Source organism: Rhinatrema bivittatum, chromosome 7 (assembly GCF_901001135.1).
Source record: "Rhinatrema bivittatum chromosome 7, aRhiBiv1.1, whole genome shotgun sequence".
Taxonomy (NCBI): Eukaryota; Metazoa; Chordata; class Amphibia; order Gymnophiona; family Rhinatrematidae; genus Rhinatrema; species Rhinatrema bivittatum.
Window position 1 is genome coordinate 277,192,503 of NC_042621.1, and position 22,096 is coordinate 277,214,598.

At 45.3% G+C, this 22,096-nt stretch overlaps 2 protein-coding genes across 2 annotated transcripts in view; both read right to left on the reverse strand.

The window, feature by feature from the left end:
• The window catches only part of CALHM3 (calcium homeostasis modulator 3), a 70,501-nt gene extending 60,896 nt beyond the window's left edge, over positions 1 to 9,605 (reverse strand). Inside the window, exon 1 of the mRNA XM_029610738.1 lies at positions 9,319 to 9,605. Within this exon, the coding sequence (XP_029466598.1) occupies positions 9,319 to 9,605 (287 nt within the window). The remainder of the gene's footprint in view (positions 1 to 9,318) is intronic.
• A 2,699-nt stretch (positions 9,606 to 12,304) lies between these two features.
• On the reverse strand, positions 12,305 to 18,472 carry LOC115096230 (calcium homeostasis modulator protein 3-like). Its single transcript, XM_029610739.1, has 2 exons — positions 18,221 to 18,472; positions 12,305 to 12,787 (listed from the first exon to the last, which is right to left on the reverse strand). Exons 1-2 carry the CDS (start codon positions 18,470 to 18,472, stop codon positions 12,407 to 12,409), a joined length of 633 nt encoding a protein of 210 aa, XP_029466599.1. The 3' UTR covers positions 12,305 to 12,406.
• Positions 18,473 to 22,096: the final 3,624 nt, after the last annotated feature.

Genomic DNA, 22,096 nt, shown 5'->3' on the forward strand with positions numbered 1-22,096 from the left:
CAGACTTTGTGGAAAAGCAATGTTTTTAGATCTTTCTTGAATGTTTTGATGTTGGTTTGTGTTCTCAAATCAGGTAGTAGGGAGTTCCATATTTTCGGGCAGGCGATTGAGAATGCTCTATCTCTTGTGGTTGATAGGCGAGCATCTCTGATGGGAGGAATTGTTAGACAAAATGTGTTGTTTGATCGCAGGTTCCTATGGGCATTTTGTGGGGTGATTTTTAGACCTGTTTTTTTTGATGATCGGTGTGTACTAATTTATGTATGATGGTCATGGTCTTATGTTCAATTCGGGATTTAATAGGAAGCCAGTGTAGTGAAATTAGTATGGGGGTGATGTGATCGTTCTTTTTTTTCCAGTTAGGATTCTGGCTGCTGAGTTCTGTAGAATCTGAAGAGGTTTGATGTTGTTGTATGGAAGGCCAATCAGTAGGGAATTGCAGTAGAAACATAGAAACATAGAAACATAGAAATGACGGCAGAAGAAGACCAAATGGCCCATCTAGTCTGCCCAGCAAGCTTCACACATTTTTTCTCTCATACTTATCTGTTTCTCTTAGCTCTTGGTTCTATTTCCCTTCCACCCCCTATGGTTGGTTCTATTTCCCTTCCACCCCTCTATGGTTGAGAAAATTAGTAGTTGCAATACAGTTCTGAAGTCGTACGAGTTTAGGAAAGGTTTTATACGTCTTAAGGTTAGAAGTTTGTGATATCCTTCTTTGATTTTGGTTGTTATGTGGTTTTTGTAGGATAGGTTTTTGTCAATGATTACTCCAAGGTTTCTGGTGTGAGTGACAGGGGATATTGGGTTCATTTGATTATTAGCTGTGAGTTGGAGTGGTGGTGTTGGATTGGGTTTTCTGTCCATTATGATTATTTTAGTTTTGTCAATGTTGATTATGAGTTTTAATTTTGTTTGGAGTTGTTTGATTGAGTCAAGTAGAATAGATGTTTCTTTGTATGTTTCGTCAGTGGAGTTTTTGATGGGAATTAGAAGTTGTATGTCATCTGCATAGAGGAAGTGGTTGATTTGATGATCATTTAGTAGCTGGCAAATGGGTAAAAGGTATATGTTGAACAGAGTGGCAGATAATGCTGAGCCTTGTGGAACTCCAGTATTGAGGTTAATTTTCTTAGAGATGTTGTTGTTGATTGATACTTGATAGCTTCTGTTGGAAAGATAGGATGAGAACCATTGTAGGGTAGTGTCAGCTATACCAATTTCTGTCAATCGTTTTAGGAGTATTTGATGGTTTATTGTATCAAATGCTGCGGAGAGGTCGAGGAGTATGAGTAGGTATTGTTTTCTATTGTCGAATCCTCCTAGTATAGTGTCGTTTAATGATAGAAGGAGAGTCTCAGTGCTGAGGTTCTTTCAGAAACCATATTGGGTTGTGGATAGGATGTTTTTTGTTTCAAGGTTTTCATCAAGTTGGGAGTGAACAACTTTTTCGATGATCTTGGCTATGAAGGATAGGTTAGAAATTGGGCAGTAGTTTGTTAGGTTTTTTGGGTCGAGGTTATTCTTTTTTAGTATAGGTTTGATTATTGCTGATTTGAGGCAATTGGGGTAGCTTCCTTCAGTAAGAGATAGGTTGACGATCTTGGTGATTGTTTTTGTTATAGTAAGTTCAATTGCCTTGAGGCTTGTTATGTGGATGCTGTCCAGAGGGTGGTTGGCGGGATTCATTTTTTTGATGATTGATTGGATCTCGATGGTGGAGGTGGTGTCGAAATTTGTCCATTTTGACTTTATGTTTGTGCTCAAACATATGGGCTGATTGTTGTCGATGAAGTTGGATTGTATTAAGTTTGATATTTTATTGTTGAAGAATTCAGCAAAATCGTAGTTTTTGTGTGCAGTGCAAGTAGTTTTCTGGGTTGTCTTTGTGAGGAATTGTACTATTGAGAAGAGCATTCTGAGGTTATGATGAAATTTGTTGATTTTTTTTGAGAAGTATTCTTTCTTTGCGTTGTTGATGGTGTTTTTATATTGTGCTAGGTGGCTTCGATATGATTACTTGTTGTACCACACTTTGAGGTCTCCAGTTGGAAAAGCTTGAAATACGTAAATGATGATCATGATGTTGACTTCCCAGAGCCCTCTGACTTGAATATATTTTCTCTTGCCCAAGATGGGAGTATCTCAGTAAGGCCTCTTGCTGTAGCCGAGCAGCTCCCATTCAAGGCTACGGGAGCGATTATGACACTTATCCTTTCTTTTCCTCTTGTGGCCAGATCAGCAAACCTAGTTGAAACTAGACACGCCATTTTATATTGCCTCATGCCATCAGAGGAACAGGTGACAAAGCAATATTTTGTAGGCGTGTGACTGTGCAGGGATTCCTTTTGGCACACAATTCCCCAGGAGTACTGTACATCACCCTTTCTCGCCTTCCCCACCACCACTGCTTGTATCCACTGATTTCTTTTCCCACAGCTTTTTCCTACCACTTTCCCACCACCAGTTCATCCTGCCATCACTCTCTCCCCCCTTGCTCAACCATACCATTCTCGCTCTCCAGCTTGTCACCCCAATCTCTCCCAGTTCATCCCCACAAACCTCTTCTCCAGCTCGACCTCCTATCGCATGTTCCCCGGCTCCTCCCGTCATTTTCTCCACAGCTCATCCCCACCACTCTCTTCCTCCCAGTTCTTTCCCCATCTCTCTCTCCCACTTCCCCTCCCCAGTTCAGCCTCCTACTCTCTTCGTCTCTCCCTACTCTCATTTTGATCCCACCAGACTCTCTCTCTCACTCTGTATCCTCCCCCTTCAGCTCTCTTGCTGCCTCTTTGCAGGCTGTCCCTGCCTGCTCCACTCTTGCAAGGAAAAATCTTGGGTAGTTGCAAATAATCCAAACAAAAATAGCAACCTGTCCCCCAGTTATATATTTCATTCTGTTAACATAATTTTTCTTTGTTTTTTTGTCTTTTTATATTTTTCTCTATAATTATATTTCTTTGTGGGACCTTCACGAGTACAGTTTGTAATTGACACAAACTGTGTTCTCTACAAGTCCAACTTTATTATTTTTTCAATTTTTATCAATCTTTCACTTCATTTTAATCTCAACTTCATCTTCTATTAAAAACCTTCAGCCGGATCTCTGGATCCTCCACTCATAATGAAGATCCCCTAACAGGAGCCTTATGGTTAGCGTCTTATTCTTATTTCAACAAAGAGAGCAAAAACCCAAACTTAGCTTCGATGTTTCAATTAGTTTGGGTTTTTGCTTTCTTTGTTGAAATAAGAATAAGGGGGGGCGGGGGCAGTGGTTAATTGAAACATCGAAGCTAAGTTTGGGTTTTTGCTCTCTTTGTTGAAATAAGAATAAGACGCTAACCATAAGGCTCCTGTTTCATTACGAGTGGAGGATCAGGAGATCCGGCTGAAGGTTTTTAATAGAAGATGAAGTTGAGATTAAAATGAAGTGAATGATTGATAAAAAAAAATTGAAAAAATAATAAAGTTGGACTTGTAGAGAACACAGTTTGTGTCAATTACAAACTGTACTCGTGAAGGTCCCACAAAGAAATATAATTATAGAGAAAAATATAAAAAGACAAAAAAAAAAGAAAAATTATGTTTAACGGAATGAAATATACAACTGGGGGACAGTTGCTATTTTTGTTGGAATTTTTGCTATGTCCTCAGATTACTGATTTTATTTGGGCTTAAAGTTTATGATCTAGTTGCAAATGATGCCACATAGCACCATTGCCCAATAGAAGCCAGTTTAGAAAGATGTGGAAACCCGAAGGAACAGGGGGAATCAGATGGGCCAAAAAAAAATCTTTAAATGAAGCATGTTGGGTTTACAAATGAAAAGTACACACATTTTTTAGATTGTCACAGAGTCAGGGCCAGTGCAAGAGTATGTGACATAATGTCCTTCGGTCATGACCCCCACCCCCTAGTTGCCTATTGGCAATAGCTCCAGCACGGTATTCCCTCCTATTGGCGGTAGAGGCTATAGCCAGCGCTCGCTTCCTTGACATTAATGGTTCTGGCAAAGCATCCCTCTAAGCCTCTTGCTGGCGGGCTTTGCCGCCCCCCCCCCCAAAATTTGGCACTCTAAGCAACTGCCAGGTTTGCCTAATGGAAGTACCGGCCCTGCACCGAGTTTGTGTATTTCACAGAAATATTTTACTCTCTTGTTAGGCAGTGACTTATTTTGATGTATGAGTTTGTTTTTCATTTTTATTAATGATTATTATGTGTTCTACTTATGAGACCTTTTTGGTTTCCAAAGGAGAGGACATTATGCTATGATCACCCTGCTTCGGTTTTGAAGTTACCCCAAATCTTTCAGTTCCGCAAGAAATCATTGCTGAGCATTTTTTTTTTTTTAATTTAGAATATTATTTAGTCCTTTGTTGCCTCATTGCCAGGGGTTTGCTGTTGCTGGAATTCTTGAGACTAAAGACCAGAATTATGAAGAGGTTTTTTTTTCTTCTTCTGATCTCAACCTGAGACAAAATTCCTTCCAAAATAAGACATTTAGGGTCACATCAGCTAAGTGGTTTTTTGTCCCTAAAGGCAGAAGGAGAGAAATTCCTCAGTTCATCTGAGCCTCAGCCGCTGTAGGCAAAAAGAACTTGCTTTGTATGTCTGCAAAAAGAAGATGTCATATGTAAACCTGACAAGATTAACTTAAACAGCAGTCATCAGTTTATAGGAGGACGCTTTCTAATGATGGAATGTAGCTCGTGCAAAATTGCACCTAAGGCAACCCAAACTGGTGAAAACCTGAGGAACGGGAAGGTACAGATGCTGGGGTAGACAGGTTCTGGGGAGGGCTGTTGGAAGCCATATGGAGTCAGGGCGGGTTAAGTGCTCTTAAAAAAAAGGTATTTAGATGAGGCCGTGTGGGGATCGAAGCATGGGCCAGGGTTTTGCTTTTCTAGCCCATGGTGGGCTAGAAAAGCCTTTGTTTCAAGCCTACTGAGCATGGTGGACACATGCTCAGTGGGCTTTCTCTGCCTAATTCTAGATGTTTGCGGTGGTAGGACAGAGGCTCTGGATGTCTGAAAAGGACCAATGAAGTTCATGCATGTTTCAGTGATACTGATAATGTATTGCATAAATCAGAGTTCAAGTGGTTTAACAACCTTCATTTCAGGAGCCACAGGGGTAGATTTTTAAAAATGGCGCGTTCGAGTACTTTTGTTCGCGCTCCAGGCACAAACAAAAGTACGCTGGATTTTAGTAGATACGCGCGTAGCCGCGCGTATCTGCTAAAATCCAGGATCGGCGCGCGCAAGGCTGCCCTCCGAGGCCGCTCCGAAATCGGAGCAGCCTCGGAGGGAACTCTCTTTCGCCCTCCCCTCACCTTCCCCTCCCTTCCTCTACCTAACCCACCCCCCCCCGGCCCTATCTAAACCCCCCCCTACCTTTGTTCGGGGATTTACGCCTCCTGGAGGGAGAAGTAAAGCCCCGTGCGCCAGCGGGCTGCTGGCGCGCCGAGACACAACCCGGGGGCGCAGCCACGCCCCCGGACCGCCCCGGGCCGAAACCACGCCCCCGGGCCCGCCCCGAAACGCCGCGTCCCGCCCCCAAAACGCTGCGTCGATCGGCCCCCGCCCCCAACAAAAAACCCCGGGACTTACGCAAGTCCCGGGGCTCTGCGTGCGCCGGCAGGCCTATGGAAAATAGGCGTGCCGGCGCGCAAGGCCCTGCTCGCATAAATCCGGGCGGATTTACGGGAGCAGGGCTTTTAAAATCCGCCCCTATGTGTTTTGTTTTTTCCCCCAGAGATATTTAGGGCCTCAGAGATTCACATTTTTAAAACTGATGTGATTATTTTTAATTGGCAAAGTCACTGAAAGGTTTTTTATTCAGCAGACTTTCTGAGCCCTGAATTTGGGTGAATTTAGCACATTAGGGATAGACTTTGAAAGCCTTGCACATGCCAAATCAGGGAGATATGGGTGTCTCTTGGGCCGGTGCGCGGCTGATGTATTTTAAGAAGCGTCCATGGGTGCACGTATCTCCCGGTAAGCGCACAAAAGAGAAAGTCCCAAAAAGGGGGCGGGCCTGGGCATGGTGTGGGCGGGGCATGAGCATTCCGGGAATTTAACTGGAAACCAGCGCCTAAGGGGCGGATTTTAAGAGCCCTGCTCGCCTAAATCTGCCCAAATCCGGGCGGATTTAGGCGAGCAGGGCCCTGCGCGCCGGTGAGCCTATTTTACATAGGCTCACCGGCGCGCGCAGACCCCGGGACTCGATGAGTCCCGGGGTTCTCCGAGGGGGGCGTGTCGGGGGCGGGCCCGGTCGTCGCGGCGTTTAGGGGGCGTGTTGGCAGCGTTTTGGGGCGGGTCTGGGGGCGTGGTTACGACCCAGGGCGGTCCGGGGGCGTGGCCGCGCCCTCCGTACCCGCCCCCAGGTCACGTCCCGGCGCGCTAGCGGCCCGCTGGCGCGCGGGGATTTACGCCTCCCTCTGGGAGGCGTAAATCCCCCGACAAAGGTAAGGATGGGGTTTAGACAGGGCCGGGCGGGTGGGTTAGTTAGGGGAAGGGAGGGGAAGGTGAGGGGAGGGCAAAAGAAAGTTCCCTCCGAGGCCGCTCCGATTTCGGAGCGGCCTCGGAGGGAACGGAGGTAGGCTGCGCGGCTCGGCGCGCGCCGGCTATACAGAATCCATAGCCTTGCGCGCGCCGATCCCGGATTTTAGCGGATACGCACGGCTCCGCGCGTATCTACTAAAATCCAGCGTACTTTTGCTTGCGCCTGATGCGCCAGCAAAAGTAGGCCAAATCGCGCGGTTTGAAAATCTACCCCTTAGTGTTTACTTGCAGAAGCGCGTGCCGGGGGTCCCCTACCGCGTAATATTCCTTCTCCAGTAGATGGCGTGTAAGTTATAAAACAAAAAAAAAAGGCTAGTTGGTGGGGTTTTAAGGGTTGGGGCAGGTAGAGTAAAAGAGAGGCGAGTGAGCTGGGGGGTTAAGAAGTCCTATCCTGTAACTGGGCAAAGTATGGAACAAACTGGTTTAACTGGTAATTATGTCGGCGCGCGTGTATATTAAAAATCCTTCGCACTTACGCTGTAGATGCAGCACATGCACGCATCCATATAAAATGGCACGCACGTTTACGCGCATCCAACTGATTTTATAAGATGCACGCCTATACATGCACGTTATAAAACGTCCGTGTCCATGGGCGTGAGCCGGCATACACGCATTCATGTACGCCTGTGCTGCTGTTTTACAGTTAGGGGTAGATCTTTAAAAAATACGCGAACAAAAGTACGCTGGATTTTATAAGATACGCGTGTATCTTATAAAATCCGGGGTCGGCGCGCGCAAGGGGGTGCACATTTGTGCAACCTGCGCGCGCCGAGCCCAGCGGCGCTGCCTGTTCCCTCCAAGGCCGCTCTGATTTCGGAGCAGCCTCAGAGGAAACTTTCCTTCGCCCTCCCTTCCCCTACCTCACCCACCCCCCCCCCCCCCCCGGCCCTATCTAAACCCTCCCCTAACTTTGCGTGCGCCGGCCAGCAGCCCCGCTCCGTCCTCCGGTCCCGGGGGCTGGTCCGGAGGCCTTGACCACGCCCCCGGGCACGCCCCTGAAACGCCATGGCACGCCCCCGAAACGCCGTGTCGTTTCGGGAACGCCCCTGGACACGCCCCCTCCCGCCCCTTTTCGAAAGCCCTGGGACTTATGCGCGTCCCGGGGCTTTACGCGCGCCGGCGGCCTATGCAAAATAGGTGCGCCAGGGCCCTTCCGGATTTACGCGCGCAGGTCTTTTAAAATCCTCCCCTTACTGTTTTCATTTTCGGGACCACATTCAAAGAAGGGAATTATATGGCCACAAATGTTTGTGATATATAATACTTGATGAGAGTGCTTGCTCAATTATTAATCATTAATTTATATATAAATTTGTATGTTATCGTAAATGACCATGGGAGATGTATTCATCAAACGTTTATTTATTCCAAAAAAAATATATATTATGCAAATTCTCAAAATAAAAAATGTGTACAAAATAGACTAATACATCCAATGTTATATGGCTTAAAACATATATAAAAACCGTTAAAAATCCCTCTCAATCACGCACACATCATACACTTGCATACCACCCTCACTTTTCACATACATTCACAACAACAATTTATGAAACAAGAAAATATGACTATGGAGATCAATGACCTCTCTTAATAATGTTTTTTAACAATATTTTTTAACAGAATGTTTCTAGAAAGCATACACATGATTACATTCAACCAATACTCCTTTCCTATTTTCTTATTCAGAATAGATTTCTTCAATGTGTTACCATGCTCAACGTCAACGGCATCTCCTCTGCAGCACAAGTTTGTATACAACAATTCTGGCCGATTCTTGTGCTGGTCCAATAAAAGTATCCAGAACCAGCAAAGAATCCAGTTTCTCCAGGACAAGATTTAGCAGATCTGCTATACGGGCTGGTAAATCTGTGTGGGCTTGAGTTTTCCAGGTGCAATTTGTGGGAAGGTATATGTCGCAGTTCATCTCTCAGATTAAATTTACTGAGCATCAGTTATAGTCCAGTCAATTGTAATAACATAATTCTTCAGTCTGCCTATAAATTGATTTGCATAGATGCTGAATACTTTCTTAGCTCAAATAAGCCAATGTATATTACTTGCTAAGAGAATTTCAGGGGTGTGCATGAAATCTGTATTATGGTGGATATATGGGGAGATCGCCTTTCTCTAATATTTTTCCCTCTCCAACCAGTTATAGGCAAGTGGTCATTCAGGCTAAATGTGCTCCTTATTTTTGGGTTGCTGCATGCTAAAAGCCGAATAGCATGGATTGATATCCCAGCAAAGTAGAGGAGAGTTTAAGCAGGAGAATCACTGGACAAAGCAGCACCATGGGCAAGGGTTGCTTTTCGTGTTTCTTTTCCCTTCGTGCTTGGGCCACCCTTTTGAGGCACAGACTGTGACTCAAAAGGGTGGCCTGATGCTTCTGCCCCAGCTTGGGGAGTCTGGGGAAGTCGCCCTTTTTGCCAACGGGTCAGATTTTAAGGATGAAACCCATGCCGAGAGCTGTGAAAACATTAAACACATACCAAATGCAGTGTTTGTTCAACACTTAAATCACAGCAATAGTGACCTTCCCCACTGTAACTGAAAAGGACACATGAGATTTTCTTTTTGTTTTGCTTAAAAAAAAAAAAAAGAGATCGTTAATGGTAGGAAGAGCAAAATAAATTCAAGATAAGAAATGAGCAGAAATCAATAACAGGAAGGTAAAGACGCAACCTTGCTATCAACATGGAAGATGAAGAGAAACAGGGATAAGTTAAAAAATTGTAAACAAGCTTCCTACTTGACAATGGCCAGCTCTTTTTTCCTCCTTCCCGTAGGTCTCTTCCACTCTTCCAGCATTATCACTGACTGCCTGTTCACGATTAGACCACAAAGAAACAGGGCGATGGGGGGAATAAACATGATCCCCACCCCGTATGCCATGTTGTAGTGAGGAAGGCACGGGCAGTTAAAATCGAAGGAGGAGTAAATTTTCACACTGGCCAGGGCTAAGATCCCACAGATCCCGTTCATCACTGACTCAGAGTTGGACTGGAAGTACTGGAAGATCATGCGGAATCGCTCCATGGCGCTTGTGGGTTGGCGGCACGTCCTAAATCGGTATCTGCCCGTTGTACTCGATGCTCTTGCACTCCTTCCCCCAGAGTTGGTCCAGTTGGCGAGGGCCCGTTTCTCTCCCTTTTCTTTAAAGGCAGAAAGGCAAGTTTCAGCTGGCGCAGGGCAGAAAAGGCAACGCCTTAAGCAAAGGTTCTCAGAGCTGGAGATCCATTTAATTCTTCATTTTACAAAAGATTCCTCTTCAGGTTTCTGACTTAATATGAAAAGAGAGCAACTCAATACTCCCTTTATTGTCTTGTCAGGTGAAAATAAATATTTGCTTTGTATATCTTTGGAGGTGCATTAACAAAAGCAGTTCTGCTTGCTTATCATTATTAGGTTTATGCTTCGCTCTCCCCACCAGGTGCCGGTCTCCCTGAAACCTCCAGCGTCCAGCTGAACACTCTGGACCAAGTGACTGGTTTGCCTTTCTTAGGGAAGCTGTTTCCAGAATGACAGCGTTATAGAGCCTGTGCTCTAAACTCGTTAGCAGTGCAGCCTTTGAATATGCAAATCATCTATTCAAATACGCTTGTTTGTTTGTGTATGTGCCCTGGCTCCCTCTTTTTGTTCCCAGGACCGACTGCCTCTCCAGAAGCTGAGTGTGTTCTTCTGACCCAGCAGCAGACGGTCATGTTGCAGGCAGGCAGATAACAAAAATACCCATTAAGACAGGGGTGGCCAAGCTCCGCTCCTCAGGAGCCAGAAACAGGTCTGGTTTTTGGGATATCCACAATGAATATGCATGAGACAGGTTTGCATGCACTACCGGTACCTCTACTGTCTGTGAATATATCTCATGAATATTATTGTGGATATTCTAAAAACCAGGCCTGTTTGTGGCTCTTAAGGAACGGAGTTGTCCGTCATTACATTAAGGTCTAACGCTATAGAAATCTTCAGCTGCAAACTACTATAGAAGATCCTCCAGTTCCAATCCACAGACAGGCCTGGTTTTAGGGATGTGCAGAGCAAACGTTTATGTTCATAAGTCCATAAGTCGAAAGGGGGTCTCATTTGCGGTCAATATGGACATATGGAGAATTCCATAAGTTGAGTCTATGTCCATATGTGCAAATAAAAATTTAAACCCCTCACCCTCCTTAATCCCCCCCCCCCAAGACTTACCAAAACTCCCTGGTGGTCCAGCGGGGTCAGGACGCCATTTCTGACCTCCTTTGCAAGGAGCAAGTGACGTCGGCGTCACGTCGGAGTGACGCGGCGTCACGTGATTCCCCGCGGGTTCGCTCCGGGACCCTCGTTCGACCCAAAAGGAACTTTTGGCCAGCTTGGGGGGGCCTCCTGACACCCCCAAGCTGGCCAAAAGTTCCTTTAGGGTCGAACGAGGGTCCCGGAGCGAACCCGCGGGGAATCACGTGACGCCGCGTCACTCCGACGTGGCGCCGACGTCACGTGCTCCTCGCAAAGGAGTTCAGAAATGGCAGAAATGGCGTCCTGACTCCTCGCTGGACCACCAGGGAGTTGTGGTAAGTCTTTGGGGTGGGGGGATTAAGGAAGGTGAGGGGTTTAAATTTTTATTTTGGATCAACAATCGCGATTTCCAACGTATTCAACATAGCTATGTTGAATAAGTTGGAAATCCGATCGTTTTCGCCTCATCACTTTTTTAAGTTAAAAAAAAAAAAAAGTAGCGTTTTACATTTAAGTTCAAAACGAATGCACACCCCTACCTGGTTTTCGGGATATCCACAATGAATGTGCATGAGACAGATGTGTATGCGCTTTCTCCACTATGTGCAAATTATCTCGTGCAGACTGGGCATTTCAAAGATGAGGCTGCCCAGTTTGGAAAACCAATACCTCTGCGCACCTTTGGCATGCCTTGATTGTCACATATAGATTCTTGCCACATTGCATTTCAGTGGATCTATAGCTCCATCCAGCAACGTAAGGATGAGTCCAATGACAGATTATATCTTCTCCCAGTAAAGCTGTCCAGCTGGCCCTATTTCAGGCTTAGTTGTACCACAGCAAATTACCTGCTTGGTAAAAAATAAATAAAAGCACAATCGGTATAAAATTGCTCCGGGCCTAAGTCATGTCATCTTTGATAGAGGTGAGGGTATCTTTGAGTTAGAGCAGGTCATCTGGGGAAAGAGCGCTCTGCCACAGAGACTTAACCCCCTTTCAGAAAATGTACTCAGGCTGAAGTGAGATTAAAAAACTTGTAATCACTTACAGACTTTTATGGTAAGAATTATCTAAAGAGGGAACGATGGCCTGGAGTTTGGATTTGGAAAGGCAAGTAACTGCAGTGAGAAGAGCCCTGCAGAAAATATAACGGCCACAAGCACTTTCACACGTTCCCTTTCTGGCGCCTGGTGCTGGCAAACATCACACATTTCACAACTTTTCTTAAAGAAAAGGAGAGAGAAACAAAAGATCACGGAGACAGTTGTACAAGAAATGAAAACGTCCAATGCTAACCTCTATTTCTTCATTTTTGTGGCTGCAAACTCATGGGTTCTGAGACAGCTAAAGTAGGAATTGCATGCGCTGTAATATAACAGGCAAAAAAAATCAAATAAATGGGACTGCATAATTACTCGTATTTTTATTCATTCTAGGAAGATCATTAAATTATGTAATGCAGGCCATTGTTACTACGGTTCTAGCAGCAAGGCACAGTCCTTCTCTAGAGGTGTCTGTCTGTCCGGTTGTGGCAAAGCTCTTGATCTTCCGCCAGCTTCTGTTTACAGGCGGAAATGGCCTAGCCCGGAGAAGGTTACATGACGCTGGCAGTTCTCCCGTTATGTTTCAGGGGCCCCTAATTGCTGTATATTTGGGACTGGTTTGCACTTATGCCAGGTTTCCAAAACCCTCAGCAGCTGGTCGGGAAATCTCACCCAGTGGGGCTGCTCTGTGCTCCGAGCTGCCTTCGGCGGCTCGTCCGGAGTCCACTGGCTCCGGACCACGTTCCCGGGGGTGCTCTCAAAGAACTGCCTGATGCATTTGTCGGCAAAACTGTGGTTGTGTTTTATGCAGGTCTCCTCGAAGAATTTCTCCTCCATGTCACTGTATTTCGTCCAGTACAGGGTTTGCAGTGAGGTGGGGCTGCTAAAGAAAGGCCCCAGGGTGCGTGCTAGGAAGGCCACCAGAATGAAAAACACCAGAATGCTCCATCCAATTCCCTAAGGAAAAAAAACCAAACAGCAGCAAAATTAGTGACTTCATTTATCCACCACGCTGAACAAGAAATTTCCTTTTTTCATATTTTGACATATGCTCTATTAATACAGCAGTATTTCTTCTATCTCAGAGTTTCCTTTCCTGAAAGAACTGTTTTAGAAAACGTGATTTAAAATAAACTGGTCTGGTGAGTATTTTTTTTCCCTCTGCCTCTCCATGCCAGTTACATCAAATGGTCTACAGCAATAAAAATGCACCCCGCACCATAGGAAGGAGGGGGCTTTTGGAACAATAGAGACCCAACCCATCCCCCATCTTTGGCTGCAGCACCATTTCCTGGGCTGCCTGAAGACTTCCCTTGGCCACCACTGGTCCGTCAGATTGTCCTGGGACAATCTGTCCCAGATCAGCAGACCTCGCAAAATCTTTTACAGTCCTGGGGGTGTAAGATGCTGGAGCACATCCAGGCCCACCAGCTGCAGCCTAAGTGTCTGCTATACCTTCCCTCCCCACACCTGCTCTAGGCTTTTTATAGAAAAATTCACAAAAAAAAAAAAGTCTACTTCTGTGAATTTTTCACCATAAAGTTCAACGGGCAAACCTTTTACAAAACCAGTGAACGATAGTAAAATTCAATCCTTGCAAGCATTCTCCAATCTCCTTAAATGTGAGGGAAACGTGGCTTAGATCCAAGGCTGGCCCAGTAGGAGCTACAACCTATACAGGACTCCTCCTTTGATGCACCAGGTCAGACTGGGTCCATCATATCCTGCCCCAGACTTAGCACTGCACAAGAGTTACTGGTTACTAGGGATGTGAATCGTTTTTTGACGATTTAAAATATCATCCGATATATTTTAAATCGTCAAAAATCGTTAGGGCCACGATACAATACCAATTCCCCCGATTTATCGTTAAAAAATCGTAAATCGGGGGAAGGGCAGGAAAAGCGGCACACTAAAACCCCTAAAACCCACCCCCGACCCTTTAAATTAAATCCCCCACCCTCCCGAACCCCCCCCCCAAATGCTTTAAATTACCTGGGGATCCAGCGGTGGTCCAGAACGGCGGCGGTCCGGAACGGCCCCCTCAATTGAATCCTTTTGTCTTCAGCCGGCGCCATTTTGCAAAATGGCCGCCGCAAAATGGCGGCAGCCATAGACAAAAACGATTCGAAGCAGGAGGTCGTTCCGGACCCCCGCTGGACTTTTGGCAAGTCTTGTGGGGGTCAGGAGGCTCCCCCAAGCTGGCCAAAAGTTTCTGGGAGTCCAGCGGGGTTCAGGAAGCGATTTCTTGCCGCGAATCGTTTTCCATACGGAAATGGCGCCGGCAGGAGATCGACTGCAGGAGGTCGTTCAGCGGGGGTTCCGGACCGCCGCTGAACGACCTCCTGCAGTCGATCTCCTGCCGGCGCCATTTTCCGTACGGAAAACGATTCGCGGCAAGAAATCGCTTCCTGAACCCCGCTGGACTCCCAGAAACTTTTGGCCAGCTTGGGGGGGCCTCCTGACCCCCACAAGACTTGCCAAAAGTCCAGCGGGGGTCCGGAACGACCTCCTGCGTCGAATCGTTTTTGTCTATGGCCGCTGCAATTTTACGGTGGCCATTTTGCAAAATGGCGCCGGCTGAAGACAAAAGGATTCAATTGAGGGGGCCGTTCCGGACCGCCGCCGTTCTGGACCACCGCTGGATCCCCAGGTAATTTAAAGCATTTGGGGGGGGGTTCGGGAGGGTGGGGGATTTAATTTAAAGGGTCGGGGGTGGGTTTTAGGGGGTTGGCTCACGATTTTAACGATTTTTCACGATATTTTTAAAACCCAAACGGCAACAATACGATTCCCTCCCCCTCCCAGCCGAAATCGATCGTTCAGACGATCGAGGACACGATTCACATCTTTACTGGTTACAGAAGTCTATATTCAGCCACTGAGCGGCTAGTTAATGGGCCGATACAGGTTATGCAAATTAGGGCCCACGGTATAAAGGAGGCGCTAGGAACACTAGCGAGTCCCTAGCACCTCCTTTTTGACAGAAGCGGCGGTTGTCAGTGGGTTTGACAGCCGACGCTTAATTTTACCGGCATCGGTTGTCGAACCCGCTGACAGCCACGGGTTCAGAAAACAGACACCGGCAAAATTGAGCATCCGTCTTCCAACCTGCGGGCCACGGGCAGATTTTAAATTTTTTTTTTTTTTAGATTTTACATTTTTTTTTATTTTTGGGGCCTCCAACTTAATATCGCTAAGATATTAAATCAGAGGGTGTACAGAAAACCAATTTTTTCTGCTTTTCTGTACACTTTCCCTGTGCCGGCCGAAATTAACTTCTGCCTTTGGGCAGGCGTTAATTTCTGAAAGTAAAATGTGCGACTTCGCTGCACATTTTACTTTCTGTATTGTGTGGGAATGACTAATAGGGTCATCAACATGCATTTACATGTTGCGGGTGCTATTAGTTTCGGGGGGGTTGGCCGCGCGTTTTCCACGCGCTATTTTTACCCCTTATACTGTAAGCAGTAAGCAGCAAGGCACAATCCTCCTCTAGAGGTGTCTGTTTGCCTTGATGTGACAAAGCTCTTGATCTACCGCGAGCTTCTGTTTACAGGAGGAAATGGCCTAGCCTGGAGAGTAAGGGGTAATAATAGCACGTGGAAAACGCGCAGCCAAACGGGGGCTCAGCGAGCGCACCATACTGAATTGGCCCATAAGTTAGCCGGATATATCTATCCGGCTAACTTAATCAGAGGCGCAGAATAAATTCCACTCTAATGCAATGTGGCTGAATATACCTGGCTATCTTAAAAGTTACACTATATCAAAAGAGGAACAACAGGTTCATTCCCTGTGAGAATCAAGAGACTCAAATACAATAGAAAAACAGATCCTCACAGGGAATGAACCTGTTGTTCCTCTTTTGATATAGTGTATATTATAGACCCTGTGCAAGTGGCTAGATTTTCATCAGATTATCTTAAAAGTTAGCTAACTAGCAGGCTGATAAAGAATTATCCGGCTAGAATTAAGCTGGATAATTTACTGAATATCGCATCTAAGCCATTTAAACGGATAACTTTTCAGTTATCCGTCTAAATGGCTCTTGAATATTTACAATATTACAAAAAAGAGCCTCAATGATTTCCATGTATTCAACTAGTCGATCCAAAAGGAAATCCAAAAAACGAAATAATTTTACAGTTATGCCAAAAACTTTCATTGACAAGATAAGTAGAAAATGGTTTTGATAATAATGTTTTGATTATGGCTTTACATTGTATCCAGGGTTATGAATCAAGAGACTTGAGTGCACATAAGAATATCCGGCGGTAACACTTGTAACACCTATTTGAGAAGATACTACCTATAATTATAATACTATTGTGGCTCCTGATGAAGCTTTATGACGCGAAACTTCGGCCGTTGTCGAGCCAGTAGGAATTCGATGCATATACGTTGATAGGCTAGCGAGCCTGCAGGGACTTTCATAGGTGAACGACAGATCAAGCCAGGAGGAATATATATATAGAGATGCACGATATGTTTTTTACATAAGATCTACAAGATACAAGTGGTTGAAAAAATTGGTTGTTAAATTTTGTTATATTTTGAGAGACTTTATTGTTACTAAAAAAATCCGCAAATGATTGAAAAGTCAGGCAGCCTCAGAAGAAGGTCGAGACACGCTGACAGGCTTGCTGATGCGATATATATATATATATATATATATATATATATATATATATATATATATACACATACATAAAAAATCTAAACTAAACAAAAATTTGAAAATATTAAAATAAAAAGTGATGTTTTTGGCATAACTAAAATTATGTCATGTTTTGGATTTCCTTTTGGATCGACTTTTTGAATATTTACCCCATTATGTATAGTCATGTGACTGTGCAGCTTATTGAAAACAAAGCATTGGACTAAAATGGATAGTCAACAGAACTGGAGTAGAGGTATCAGCCTTCCACTCAGTACCTGAGAACATCACTTACAGAAACACAGAAACTTGACAGCAGAAAAAGACATTATGGCCCATCCAGTCTGCCCGATTAATTTAGAATCACTTCCTTAGAGATCCCCTGAATTAATCCAATGCTTTCTTGAATTCAGATACTGTTTTTGTGTCTGCCATCTCCACTGGGAAGCTGTCCCGTGCATGCACCGCCCTCTCTGTAAAGAAATATTTCCTAAGATTACTCCTGAGTCTACCTCCTTTCATCCTCACCCTCTAGAGCCCCCTTTCTGTTGAAAGAGGCTCATTTCCTGTGCATGGAAACCTTTATGATATTTGAATGCCTCTATCATATCTCCTCATCTTGATTTTCCTCCAGGGTGTACATGTTTAGATCTTTAATTCTATCTACATATGCTTTAGAATGGAGGCCACTGACCATTTCAGTAGCCACCCTCTCGACTGACTCCATCCTGTTTATATTCTTTTGAAGGTGCGGTCTCCAGAATTGTACACAGTATTCCAAATGAGGTCTCACCTATATAGGGACAATATCACCTCCCTTTTTCTGCTGACCATTCCTCTTCCTATGCAGCCAAGCATCTTTCTTGCTTTTACCATCGCTTTATCCACCTGTTTGACCACCTTAAGATCATCAGATACAATCACACCCAGATCCCACTCTTCTGCCATGCTTAGAAGAATTCACCTCCAATACTGTACCTTATAGTTCCCTCTAAGCTGAGCGCATGAGCAATCGCACATACATTTCGGAGCATCACTCACATGTTATACATAGTTGATCACATACATTTTTTTATGCTATATACAGAAATGTAACACTAATACTGGCGTTCAAAAATTGTTGGTTTAAAAAAATTGTTGCTCACATGAAAAAAAGGTTGCACACCCTCGTCATTCCTTGGAGAGAACATTGTGCCTCTCCCTTGGGTTTTTTGCATCCTCTGTTTTGCATGCTGGGACTCCTTCTTTGATGTGCCAAACCAAACTGGGACCATCACATCCTGCCCTAAACTTAGCACTGCTCAGGACCTACCCTGTATAGCCATGTGGCTCTAGAGAACATAAGAAATTGCCATGTTGGGTCAGACCAAGGGTCCATCAAGCCCAGCATCCTGTTTCCAACAGAGGCCAAACCAGGCCACAAGAACCTGGCAAGTACCCAAACACCAAGAAGATCCCATGCTATTGATGCAATTAATAGCAGTGGCTATTCCCTAAGTAAACTTGATTAATAGCAGCTAATTGACTTCTCCTCCAAGAACTTATCCAAATCTTTTTTGAACCCAGCTACACTAAATGCACTAACCACATCCTCTGGCAACAAGTTCCAGAGCCTTTATTGTGCATTGAGTGAAAAAGAATTCTCCGATTAGTCTTGGCCCAGACCTGCACGGAACACGCAAGACACACAAGTCAGGCTAGTCAAGGCAATCCCACATGGAGACCATTACCTGTGAACAGAATTTGAGGTATCTGGTCACGGCTTTCCTGGCGGTGATATTCTGCACCAGCTCGTCATTCTTGCATGGTAGCTTGGCAAGCAGCACTCTCATGTCCACCCCCGTGCGGTTAGCAAAGCTGCCAAACTGATCCGGGTCCACCGTCTCGCTGAAGGCACAGGTAATGCATCTGCCATCCAGGAGGGAGAGGATGATCCACACGGCAGGAGCCGCCACAGCCCGCAGCACCGTGAAGACGAACATGCGCCTGTTTGGCAGAGCAGCAAAGGACGTTAATGAAAACTTGTCAAAGCGATAACGCCTTTTCTGTTTGCACTGCGGTGGGGTCTGACTCTTTTTTCTGTTACTTTAAAAGCAGAGTTAGATGGGAAGTAGAACGGGCTCCAGCCTTTTGTGAGGCTGGATGAGGGCATGCTCTGCGATGGGGACTCTGCTCTCTGGTGGTTTATCCTGGGCTCAGAGGGTTGTGTTGGAAGAGGGACGGGGAGCAGCTTTCAGGGCTGCCCACCCTCTGATTCCTGTTTTTCTTGTGTACATTAACAGAGAAGAGGCTTAATTTCTTATAGCGTTACCCAATTAGATAAATGAGCTTTTTAACCACCTTCCAAGTCTTAACCCTGGCTCTCCCCTTAGTGATCTATGCTTCACTTGAATCGGAAAAATCCTCACCATCAACGATTCACCTGGGATTTCTGCAGACATGCACTTTGTTTTAATCTCCTGATTACTGATCTAATTCTAAATTTTAGATTTCAGAAAAGGAAGTGAAAATGATAAAATTCCTGGCCCTGCCCAGGATTACTAGCCAACTTTTTTTCCCACTTTGTAAGATTCAATAATTCAATTTTGTGCAGCTTTGCTTGGAGTGGTCCCGGTCTCCAATTAAATGCCACCTATTTGATCCACCTATCAGACTTTAAATCTTTTATCTTCTCAAGCACACACACTTGTCTTGCTTGTGGGTCTGTCTGTCTTGATTAAATTGTAAATGCCAAAAAGCAAGGACTGTGTCTAAGGTGTCTCTGGACAATGCTGAATACATCTTGTAGCGTCATGTATAAAGGTTTAGTAGTAATAGTAGTAGGGACATGCAAGGTGAGGCTCTCGGAGAAGTCTCTTTTCTCAAGGTGAGTCAGTTACCTGTACAGGAATGGGCGACTCTGCTTCTCAAGGGTGCCAATCGGGGCTGAATATCTGGCTATCCACAAAGTTAGCAGATTAGCTATGCCATAACTGTGATATCACTACATCGATTTGAATATTGAGTGGTAATTGGTACAATCATCTGGCAGCTACTCAGCAGATATATTTGCATGGGTTTGCTGCAAGAACCTGGCTAATTTTCTTATTTTGATTATCTATCAACCCAAAAATCCACCAATGTAGGTAAAATTCACCAAAATACAACACCAAAAACCTACACCCCGCTCTTAATTTTTTTCTCCTTTCTTATTTTCTCGTCTTTAAATTGTATATCTCTAAACAGAGTAAAACTTCACAAATCCTCTATAAAGACAAAAAATCCATATTCAAAAAAATCCTTATGCCGAAAATGTTTTTTAATGACGGACAGTGGTTGTTTCATAAACCTCAAAGAGTACCATCCAGGTTGACCTCGTTTTTGCTTTTAATCATAAACAAACCACCAACCACCTTAGTTTTCTTTATAATTTATTTGCTCCAAAATTTTTTTTAAATTTATTATGAATTTTTTGTCTAAAAAATAGGAACAGTTCACTGCTTAACTATTTTAGAAAGCAACGATTCTCATTTAATCTTGATGACTTCCCAATTATATGTTCTCCACAGCTCACAAAATCTTAAGCTGCATCAAATGTTGTTTATAATTTTAAAATCATTGACTAAATCCAATGGTGACTATAATTTTCATTGAATTTTAAACTCACAACATTAATTAGCTCAATCCAAGAATGAAAAATACTTAAGCTCAGTCAAGTTATACTTGTAGTACTCAACCAGGTTGCAAGATCTTCAAACCACGCTGTTAACTGAGCCACTGAGAAAATCGTCCATGGTAGCATTTTAGCCTGACACGGCCAGGTTTCGAGACATCTTCTTCAGGGCAAGCTGCTTACCCACACCTCTTCTCAGCTCACCAATATGTTATTCCATCACATTTATTTTCATTTTTCTTTTTGTGAGCATATTGGTGAGCTGAGAAGAGGTGTGGGTAAGCGGTTTGCCCTGAAGAAGATGTCTCGAAACCTGGCCGTGTCGGGAATCGCGCAACTTACTTCAGCCCCAGAGCTAAAGTAAAGTTTTAAAACAAAAGAAAAAAGAAGAAAAATGTAGGGGGGAAAGGGCAGGGGAGGTAGGGGAAATGAAGGGAAGGTGGGATGGGAGGGTAGGAAATGGGGAAAGCAGCGCACGTATTTTATAAAATACGCCCGCACGTAGGTCTGAAAATCTACCCCATAGGGGCGGATTTTAAGAGCCCTGCTCGCGTAAATCTGCCCGTATTTACGCGAGCAGGGCCCTGCGCGCCGGTGCGCCTATGTTCAATAGGCCTACCGGCGCGCGCAGAGCCCCGGGACTCGCGTACGTCCCGGGGTTTTCCGAGAGGGGCGTGTCGGGGGCGTGTCCGAGCGGCGCGCCGTTTTCGGGGGGGGCCGCGGCATTTCGGGGGCGGGCCCGGGGGAGTGGTTTTGGCTCGGGGTGGTCCGGGGGCGTGGCCGCGCCCTCCGGAACCGCCCCTGGGTTGCGTCTAGGCGCGCCAGTGGCCTACTGGCGCGCGGGGATTTACTTCTCCCCCTGGGAGGCGTAAATCCCCCAACAAAGGTAGGGGGGGTTTAGACAGGGCCGGGGGGGTGGGTTAGGTAGAGGAAGGGAGGGGAAGGTGAGGGGAGGGCGTTAGCGAATTCCCTCCGAGGCCGCTCCGATTTCGGAGCGGCCTCGGAGGGAACGGAGGTAGGCTGCGCGGCTCGGCGCACGCCGGCTACACGAAATCGGTAGCCTTGCGCGCGCCGATCCAGGATTTTAGCGGCTACGCGCGGCTACGCGCGTATCTACTAAAATCCCGCGTACTTTTGTTGGCGCCTGGAGCGCCAACAAAAGTACGCCAACGCGCCGTTTTTGAAAATCTACCCCAAAGTGTACTTCCCCTGTTTTTAAATAAATCCAGCATTGTCAAGCCCACTATTAAGCCCAACACGATATCATGTTTTGCTATCGCTGCTTCAGGGGTTGTAGATAGAATTTTGAAAAAGCTTAAACAAGCATAAATTGCATAAGGTTCCCAAAGGGATTTACATTTTTGGCGGCTTGAGAGATTTTCCGGCATCTTAAAAAGTTGCTACGTAAATCCCTTTGGCAACCTTATGCAATTTATGCTTGTTTAAGCTTTTTCAAAATTCTATCTACAACCCCTGAAGCAGCGATAGCGAAACATGATATCGTGTTGGGCTTAATAGTGGGCTTGACAATGCTGGATTTATTTAAAAACAGGGGAAGTACACTTTAGGGCAGATTTTCAAAGGGTTACGCGTGTATATAACGCGCGTAACCTTGAAAACCCGCTCCTGTGCGCGCCAAGCCTATTTTGCACGGAGGCAGGCACAACTTCGCCAACAAAGGTCAGGGGGGGTTTAGATAGGGCTGGGGGGGGGGTTAGGAAAGTTCCCTCAGAGGCTGCTCCGAAATCCATCGGGGGTCCCCTAGGGCTCGGTGCGCGCAAGGTGCACAAGTGTGCACCCCCTTGCGCGCGCCGACCCTGGATTTTAGAACATGCGTGCGGCTACGTGCGCATGTTATAAAATCGGGTGTAGATTTAAAAATCTGGCCCTTTATTATTAAAAGTTTGCACTAAAATTCTAAAAAATTGCATTTTTCCAGAAAATATTTCGTGTA